Source organism: Nestor notabilis, unplaced genomic scaffold (genome assembly GCF_000696875.1).
Source record: "Nestor notabilis isolate BGI_N333 unplaced genomic scaffold, ASM69687v1 scaffold7680, whole genome shotgun sequence".
Classification (NCBI taxonomy): Eukaryota; Metazoa; Chordata; class Aves; order Psittaciformes; family Psittacidae; genus Nestor; species Nestor notabilis.
The window spans coordinates 1,710-11,700 of record NW_009911537.1 but is presented as its reverse complement, the minus strand read 5'-3'; the positions used below and the strand labels follow the sequence as shown (position 1 = coordinate 11,700).

Sequence of the window (9,991 nt, the reverse complement as noted above, 5' to 3'; positions counted from 1 at the left end):
CCCCAGCCACGCCAGGGTGGGTAGCTGGGACCGGCGTGCCATGGAGGGCGAGGAGGCCGCAGCGGTGGCGGCGAAGGCAGTGCTGCGCACGCCCAAGTGCTCCCGCTGCCGGAACCACGGCTTCGTGGTGCCAGTGAAGGGCCATGCCGGGCACTGCCGGTGGAAGCTCTGCCTGTGTGACAAGTGTGCCCTCATCACCGAGCGCCAGAAGATCATGGCAGCCCAGAAGGCCCTGAGGCAGCAGGTACCTGACCCCCCGGCTGGGCCCGCCGCAGGGCCCGTTCCTCTGGGCAAAGGTATTGGGGCAGCCAGTGCCCCTGAGCAGAGCAGCCACGAGGGGATGAAGGGTGCCCACCCCACCGGCAGCAACAGCAAAGGCATGACGTGCAGGGGACCGCTGCCACCACCTCCCAGCAGCTCTCCCTTCTGGGACTATGGTAAGGACCTGTCCCCAAAGCCTCTTTCTTTCCACATTCATTCTCCTCTACCCCCATCAAACACTGCCACTTGAGCAGCTTGCGCCTCAGGCTCCCCAGAGAGCCATTCATGCCATCTCTCCTGCTTTCCTTCCTCAGGTACCCGGCTTGCATGTTGAATGTGCAACCCTGCATTTATTCTCCCTCCTGCAGGGTCTGCAATGCAGTCATGCAGCTCTGCAGGAGCAATGTGCTGAGTCTTGCTGCTCGTTGCAAAATTGAAGATTGATCCAGTGGCTTTTCTCTAAGAGGGAAATTAGTCTGGGAGGGAAACCCGACTGTGATTCAGTGTGTGCTGCAGGTGCTCCTCCGTATTTCTGAGTGCTGTCTCACTGTTTTTAAATTCACAGGCACAAGCCTCCAGCAACAAAAATGCTAAAAAACTCAGTAAACAGGGAAGTAACTGCTGCAGTTGCCTGAAGCAAGCATTTTATGATAGCCCTTTAAAAGAAAGAGACTGAACTTGGCTGGGATCACTTGCTGTAAAAGTGCATTTGGTGTGTAAGGGCAGAGCACAGATTTTGCAGGTGGAACAGTTGTATGGTCAGTCACCTCTTAAATTGCTGCCTTTAATAGAGTCTTTCATCTGACTTGTCTCGTTTATTACTATGAATTTCAGTAACTTCATGCTATTCCTATTTACTGTAGTAATTTTACAGAAATCCCTACTGACTGCAGTAGTCATTAGTCTGAGCCTCTGGAGAGCTGGCAGCCTGCAAGACAAAATGCTGTTCTGAGAAGCCCAGAGGAAAGACGGATTCTGAACATCTCTAGTTCCCACCTAATCTGTCATTAACTGTTCCCCCCTCCCCTTTTTTTAGCTTTGTTTTCTAAGAAAATTATATTTATGGGTATGTGCCTGTCAGACCTTCCCTTAACAACATTTTTAACCTGCTGACCAAGGTATTAATTCTAGTACTTAAGAAGTCAACCTCCTCTCAAAGCAAATTCTTCCAGTTCTCTATCAACAGGAGGGTGTGCAGACACAAAAGACCCTATTTGTATTCAAATAACCACACTCTTCTTTTTTAAGACTTCAGAGAAACCATATAAGATTACAGATGCAAGATAAAACCAAAGGAAGTAACTCCTTTCTGCATCTGAAATTGCTGTGTGTGTTCCCAAAACTGAGCCTTTACCTGTAGATTAATTTAAGAAGTTATATATAGGACTAAAGTTAGAATTCTATCAGCAGATTTTTGGTTTAAGTTCTGCTAGAGTTAAAAGTCTTAAGGTAGGTTGCTTTGTTGTTGCTCGTGTACTGAAAGATAAGATTCTGCAGCCAGTGCTTAACTAAGGACTAGCTTCACAAGGCACAAGGCAGAAAAGAATTCAGATCGTTCTGTGTTACAGGCTCATCTGCTGCACCTTTCCTCAGTTCCTTAAAAAATCACAAAATAAATTCATGAGAGGCTAAGCATGAAACCAAAGGCCAGGTCCTCCTGCCCAAGAGTGGAATTCAGTCCTGCAGCTGCATCCACTGAACTCCGCAGAATTATATGGATACTTCTATTTTTCTTTTCTCATTTTTCCGTAGCTCACCCTGCTTTTCCTCCAGAATACATGGTCAAAACAGAATACCTGGAGAGAGAACCTCCGAAAGTGTACCCTGGATGTTCTGGGGTATATCCTTACCACCCATTTCCCATGGGATTTGCCATCAGTGAGTCAAGCTGTAGGGGAGCACCATCACCTCCAGGGATACCACTTCAGAGAGGTTTCCGACACATTTCTAGCAACTATGGGCCAGGGAATGCAGCTTCTGTGTCAGTAAGTAGCAGTCTTTTAATTATGTCTGGAAACACTGCTGTCTACTTTTAGCTGCATTCTTGCTGTTAAAGTACCCTGAAAGTTACCCTGCTTATCAGTTACCTCACTGCATTTTGGTATGTTACGCTGAAGAAAACATTAGCAAATGGTGGTGTTAATAGTCTGACCTGAACCCAGAAGAGCAAACCCATGAACGTGCAACGGGCCAGATCTTGTCAAGTGTTTTGGGGCTTACATATCCTGCTACCATCTGCAGCAGCCTTTTGGAATGATGGCAGTTGGACAATTAATACGGTCATGTTGTACCGATGTAGATGGCACAGAATACACAGAGGGAAGTTCCTCTTCCTCAGTGCAGGGCACATCTAATTGGGGGGGGGGGGGGAGAGTGTCAGGGCTTAGCCACAGCTGTAGAGAAGAACAGGGGATTCCCTGTCACATTTTAGGGGTTATTGAGAAAGAGGGTGGATAACAGCACTCTGAGGTCCAGATAAATTATTCTCTACACACAAAGCCTTGTCTAGACCATCTCTGTATGTGGTATTGAACTATTTTTAACTGTTCTGAAATAGATGGAAAGATCTTATACAAGTTTTATCTGTACCAGGGCACATGGCCAGATCCAAAAGAAAAATGCCCCTATTTCTCTCATGCTAGTGTTTCTGAGGGATGGAAATACCTTGTTGCATGTGGAATGAGTTTTATCATGCTCTAGTAGGTCTGGTGATCACAGCAGACCAGTCCTGTGGGGTACCCAGTGGGAGGTAGAGCCACTCACTTCCCTGGGCTCAGGGGAGAATCCATAACTGGGATGGAGGTGGTGGCAAGGAGCATTTTCCTAGGTTGCCTCTCTGTTGCATGAAGACTTCCAGACTTGTTCAGTGGCAAGTGCACCGGGTCACTGGTGGACAAAAATAATTAATATTCACAGGTAAAAATTGAAACAGAAATTGTTTGATACTGCAAATGCATCCTGGAGAGAGTCTTCAGATGGAAGATGCTTTTCTTCATGTGTTCCCACAGATTCCAGATGGAGGTGGAGATTTACATCAAGGATACTATGCTCCTCTGCCTCAGTTCATCCCACCAAGTTTTCTGCCAGGGATTCATTACATTCCACCTCCCCTTTCACTGAACGTGTTGGCTGAAACAACCAAGGAAGCACATGGTAAGGGAGTGTGAGATGAGCCCAGTTTTAACCTGGTTTCACTATCTAACCACAGAGGTGGAAGCCCCAAGAGACCCCAATTCTAGCTAGTTCACAGGGGCTCCCAGCTCCCTGTGATGGAGGCAGGACTGAGATCCTGCAGTCCCAGGAGGGATTGCCAGCTTGTCCAGCTCTGGGAAGGGCTCCCTTAGGGGGAGCAGCCTGACATGCTCGGGCTTTCCAGCTGCCAAGCACCTCAGTCCTGCACAGATGCTGAAGGCCCCAAGACTCAGAGCTAGTCCAGAACATGAGCTGTTGCTGTTCTCAAAATGAAAATATTTTTCTAAACAGCCAGATTGCAGGGCATGTTTTAAAAATTATTTGGCTTTGATGCAATTTAGACAAAATGTTAAAAAAAAAAAAAAAAAGAGGACTAACAGCATAAATAAGACAAAATTTCTTGCTCATCTGAAAATCCTACATTTTAATTGGTGTCAATGAAAGATTGACTTGTTTTATTGAATCTCACAGGATTTTAAATTTCCAGCATAGGTTAAGTCTTTGTGACCTCTCTTTTGGGGTCTCTTTTATGTATTATGCCTACATGTGGACATAGTTGTGATTGTATTTGCAAGTTTTTCATTTGGCTGCAGCTGGCTGTGACCACAAGAGGGTAGAGCTGCTCAGAGAATTAACCACTGGCACTGGATGAGGGAATAGCCAGTTTTAGTTAAAATTCTTCCTGAAGATGCAGAAAAACAACTGTATTCCTTCTTGAACATGAGTATAAAAGATTGTAAATCTATATATGAAACAGGTTACAATAATCATCCAGTGAAAAATCAACTCTCTTGTATAAAAGGGAGGACATATAGAGTATAATAATTCTCATTTGAATTGAAAGGATGCTGGTGGTGGTTATGTGGGACAAAATACAATTTGGGTATTTTTTGGCCTGGTTTCTCAACAACATAAGGCTTGTGCAGTCTCATTTTCTGTTAGTGTCAGTCCTCTCAGAACTTTTCAACCCATTAGTTATTTTCAGCCAAACATATCTGTTGTGATCACAGGCCTACACAATATTTATCTGCAAGGGAAGCAGATGCCTCCCACACAACCATTTGTTTGCAGCCATGTCGTAGTGTTTGGCTGGCTGTCAGCTTGCACTCAATTCCTGACTGACGTGTGTGTACTTTGGCCAGCAACCAAATGCCTGCCTGTCAAGCCAGCAGTGAGCACGTATCTCCAGAGCAGTCGGAGCATACCTGCTTCTTGTCTGGCTGGAAAGCCAAAGAAAAGTAACCAGGAGATGTGGTGGATAAAGGGAATATGAAAAATATGGCAGTATGTCTGTGTGTGCGTGTGTATACAGACATCACAAATGTAAAGCTACTTGAAGATAATCACAAGGCATTAGGACTTCAATGCAGCATGTAGGGGTGTAAGGGGTGAAGTAATAGGGGCTGTGGCTGAAGGGAAGAGAGGAAAACAAGGGCTGGCAGGCAAACCAGGAAGTGTATGTAAGGATTAATGGGGTTTGTGGTTTGGAGGGGACAAAAGACGGTGGAAACTGCAGTGGCAGAGAACGTGTTGGGCGCGGCAGCAAGGAACGGTGTAGGTAGCTGCAGCTATTCTGTTGGAGTGCATGGGAATGGGAAGGAACTGGGAGTAGCAGCCAAACTTGAGGGACATGGAGAGAAGTAGTGGTATTGCATGAGGAAAACAGAGAAAATCCAGTCCTGTGTTGGTGAAGTTGTACTGGCCAAGCAGTCATGAAAACAGGCAACTGGATAGAGAAGAGAGGTCAGAAGAGCACACACACCCCCAGAGAGCAAAATGCCATCTAATGATCTCAGCCCTTATTGCACACTGGGGAAATGACAACCCAGGCACAAAGCCATCGGAAACAATGCATCATGGATTGTGCTCTCAGAGAACAATCCAGTTTTCTCAGTGCTACAGAGAAAGTATAATTTAATTCCACTACATTGCATTTGTGCTCCAGGGTAAGTAGTAATTTGGAACTGTGACCCAGTGAGGGGGGATATTTCTGCATGAGGTCATACATAAAATAGCCTGGCAGCAGAAGATGCAGATGTAGAGGGAAGCTACAGTGAAATTATTAATTCTTTGATTCTGATATTCAAGATGCTTGAAAAATAACATTTAGTGCATAAGGGTGTGTTAAGATTGCATCCTATCTTTTTTCCCAAGAAAGGAACTGTCTCAAACCTGCAGTCAGACTTGGGAACATCCTTCCTCCAGAGCAACCTCTGGAATAGAGGTGAAATGGGCTTTCTTGCAAAACTGTTGGAGGAAAATGGATATAGAAAACTCTAGCAGGGGACAAATGATGAGAAGACGTGTCTATGATCTGTGTCCCAAAGGGAATCTGAGATGAAGACAAATAAATAAAGTCCTGTTTGAAAAAGGTTCTCCAAGGCTAGAAGCTGCTACCAGAAAGATTTGAGTCAACAGTTGACTGCAGTTGAATGGCTGAGGCCTGTAAGGTTTACAACAGTGATACGAACTATAGGCCATGTTGTTACACAATTTAATGCAGTATTGACTAGCAAGGTTATGGATATTTGACAAAATAAACACAAGGTATGTCCAGTAAAGCAGCAAGTAGAGCATCTGAGGATGGAGCCTATTGCAGATGGTTGGCTTTCTAAAAGAGTAAGCCACAGAAAAACAAACCAACAAAACCCCCAAGTCGCCTGTGAGGAAATGAGGAAGCTTTTCATTCAAATTAGCGAGTAAATACTTTATAAAATGAAAATCCCTAGTTGGATTTGAAGCAGGGATTATTCAGTCTGTCACGGCCTTTGAGACTTCACAGGAGTGTTAAAAATGCATGGCTCAGAACCACTGCAGTTAAGTGGGCAAAGGAGCCTATTCCAGTGCAGCTTCAACACTAGCCTTCTTGAAGCACTCTTGCTACATTTCTTTAAGCATGGCTGAAACAATCAGCTGCTGTCTAAAGTGCAGGACATCAGCTCGCAGAGCTGCAGCTCTTGATGTCAAAAACCTTTTAATTAACTGCGTTGAAAAGAAACTGGAAATGTGATTGATACTGGGTGTAATGCAAATGGAAACACAGGGTTTGGGGTTCCTTTCTTTGTGTTTAATTCTGACCTTTTTCTACTCTGAATTTTTATTTCAGCTACTGAAGGTGACAGTCAGGATTCAGGGGCCGTTCGAGAACCTGGCCAAGAATCTTCTTCCCCAGAAGAAACCAGCAGAGATGAAGCTGTGTATTCTAAAGAATAAATGGGCTGGAGAAGAGCTGAGTAGCAGGCAGTGCTATTGAGGTTGTTAGTTAACATGAGGGTAGAGTGACTTTTAGTCACTGAGCAGTCACAACTGCTAGCAGAATGGGGTTAGTCCCCTGCCTCACTTCATGATCATGTTAGAGCTAGCTACCAGGCTCACGGCTCTGCCTCCCTCCCTACCCTTGTTCTTAAAAAAAGGTTTTTCAGAGCCATGGTAAATCCCTTCCCCTTTAAGCAGGTGGAAGCAGCAAATGATGGTGACTCTGAATTTGTTTCCTTTGCTGAGGTTCAATGGCTCTCCAACTTTGGAATGAGGTCTCCAGACCATGTACATTCCGTAGCCTTCTCCTGTTCATGACAATGTGTTGTTTGTGTATCAGTTTGCTGTAAAGGAAAGCTGGTTCTGAATAGTATAGAAGAGTTAAGTGATGTGGAGCCTGAAGACAGTCTGGGTTCTTAATTTACTTGGCTGCCTAGGAACGTGATTCACTGGATTCAGCAGGGTGTGGGAACAGTGGGTGCTTGTCAAGAAGGACATGGGAGGAATTTGCAGCAAGGTCTGGTGCAGGCTGAAAGCCAGTGCCTCTGCATTGCTTTTTCGGTGAGCTGCCTTTAAGGCACCTTCTGTTCAGGTTGGGGACAGAGTGATTTTGAACACCTCTTGTCACACAGGCTTCAGGATTTTCAATGTACTTGATGTTTTATACAGAATTTCAATGTTGTTTAACTTGGTACAGCTGAAACTCAACAGAGCTATTTGTTTCTAAAGGGCTCATGTAGACAGCTTTATACATGTGTATTGGAAGTGCACTGTGGCGTATCAAAGGTGTGGAGAAACTGCCTAGGAAAGTAGGACAAAACACCATTTAGGAAAATAATTAGTCAAATTGATATGATAATGTTTAATTAAAAAAGAAAGGTACACTGCTCTACAGTTTTGCCTAGAGGAATTGGTTTTGTATTAAGTGGATCAGTTGTTAATGTTTGAGTAATTGGGGGGGGGGGACGACTTTGTAGAATTAAAAAAAGATACATTAAACGGTTGGTCTGGCTTTGATGATTTGAAGCTTGCATATCTACACATACTTTTCTAGCCAAATGTCAGATGTTGCCCTGACTAGCTCTATATAACAAACTTGTCTGGAGAGAGATTCAGGCTTTAGTGTTTTTCTTCTACAGCTTTTCACTGCTGCTGTAGAGGTGAGTGCAGTAAAATAAACATCCCTCTTTTCTACTTGTACTAGCAATCCCTTGCTCAAGATGTAAAGTAATTGTACTAAGCTGATCTTCTCACAGTTATTTTTTTCAATGTAGTAGATGGTCTGCTGGAATGCTTCCCAGCACTCAGGGTTTTGGGGCAAAAGTGAAAGTGGCAAACTGAGACCTACCAAGAGGAAAAACTGAAACTCACCTGTATCTATAGCAAATAACCTGATGTACAACTTGTTATATACTAGATTTACAACAGGGTTGTTGCTCCCAGGAGTGTCCCAAAACTGCTCTTAAAACTGCTGTCTGCTTGGGAAAATCTGGATACTTCTTTAAGGTGTCTGGATAGAGCAAAGCTCTTTTCAAAATAAAATAATCTATGAATAGAAATACCAGCAGCAGCACAGAGCAGGTTCCTCTGTGTACAGAGGGTTGGTTTTTTATGTATATAATATAGTGATTTAAGGAAATAGTAATGCATGAGATGCATGGTTGAGTAATCTCCTTCCCAGATACTTTTCTAAAGTCATATTCAGTGTTATATTACTCCTTAAATCTCAAAGCAAATGGACTTCAGCCCATTTCACTAACACACAGCCATTGTTGATACACTGCATATACAGTACTGTTTTCTCTGTTGCTTCCAGATTGCCAAGCCAAACTCCTTGTTTTCCTTTCCTTCCATCCTTTTTTCCTCCATCTTTTTGAATTACCAGTGAGTGAACTACAGCCTTTATTTTGGCTGTCTGAACGATGGTATGGCACTCCAGTAGGATCTCTCTCACTTCATTGCTGCAGACCAGTGTCCATCTCAAGAGGGATATAGTGAGTTTAAAGAAGAGCCAGAGAAAGTAAACAAAGAGATGAAGGAGTTGCCTTACAAGGGGAGTCCAAAAATAGTCTTCAGTTTGGAGATTCTTGCACCTATCTCTGAATGGAAAAGTAATGACTTGGTAAGAGTCTGCAGTTGACAGGAAGAATTATCTTACGTGGACAATTCAAGGTTTCATTCTCCCATTTTATGCTCAGTTTGTCCTTTTTAACCGAGGAAAAAATGTTCTTTGATGACTGGTATTGTCATGTTGTGCACTTAAGGACTTCAAAGTGAATAATTTTAATTCCAAACTTAGTGCCAACCAGTGCTTCCAATAATTAAACTCTTCTGACTCCATTTATTTAAATAAATGACTTTGGGATAATGAAATCAATTTGGATTGAAATGGAATTATGTGGATTACACAAGTCACTCAGAGGTTGTTCCAGCCTAAATCATCCCAGAATTTTATTGTTTTTTATTAGAGCCTTAATAACATAGACTTCTAAGCAAATTCCTAAAATTTGGGAAGAAAAATGAAAAATGAAAGTTAGCTACAATAACTGCTTCTGAATTCTTTCTGCATGCAGGCTGCTGCTGACTGCAGGAGGAATTCTGCACATAGCATTTGTCATCATTATTATTTTCTGATTTCTGAGGATTGACACCCTTGCTAAATAGATCCGAACTTCTGAAGATGTGATTCCTGACACTTCTGTCAATCCTCTGTCCTCACTGCAAGCCCTTAGGTCACCACAGACTGACAGGCTTTGTTTGTACACCGAAGGGGAAACCCTGAAATGAGGAAGCAGTTCTTCAACGTTTCCTCACACCACTAATTTCATTACTTTCAGTGGAACTACTTGCGAGGGTACAGAGTTGACAATGTTGGTTAGGTATGCAAGTGTAGAATCCAAGTTTTACACAGAGGTGTCTGTGACACTCTCCAAAACCTCAGATTGTTGTAAATTTGCATTTTCTGCAGGAGGATTGGAAAAAAGAAAACAAACCCAAAGGATTCTAGAGGGATCATGTAATATGTCCATTCTGCAAACATATGTGAAGTTCGTTTGTCACTGCCCCGCAGCAGACCTCTGGATGTTAACACTGCTATAGTATCAGCCTCTACATCTGGACTGAAGCAGGTTTTCATATGACAGTAATTATAATACTGTATGTCTTTTCTTTCTTTTTCTGCTTGGAGTTAGATGCACCCAGTTGGAAACCTCTGAATCCACAGCAAGACTAAGGCTGTTTTTTCCACATTAATGAGTAATTAATTTTGAGCAGCAGTCCAAAG

General features: G+C 43.3%; 1 protein-coding gene across 1 annotated transcript; it reads left to right on the top strand.

The window, feature by feature from the left end:
- The first annotated feature begins 40 nt into the window (after positions 1–40).
- On the top strand, positions 41–6,666 carry LOC104406336 (doublesex- and mab-3-related transcription factor B1-like). The gene is made up of 4 exons (XM_010015286.1): positions 41–437; positions 2,014–2,246; positions 3,270–3,414; positions 6,560–6,666. The coding sequence occupies exons 1-4, from the start codon at positions 41–43 to the stop codon at positions 6,664–6,666; spliced, it is 882 nt and encodes a 293-aa protein (XP_010013588.1).
- The last annotated feature ends 3,325 nt before the right edge of the window (positions 6,667–9,991 follow it).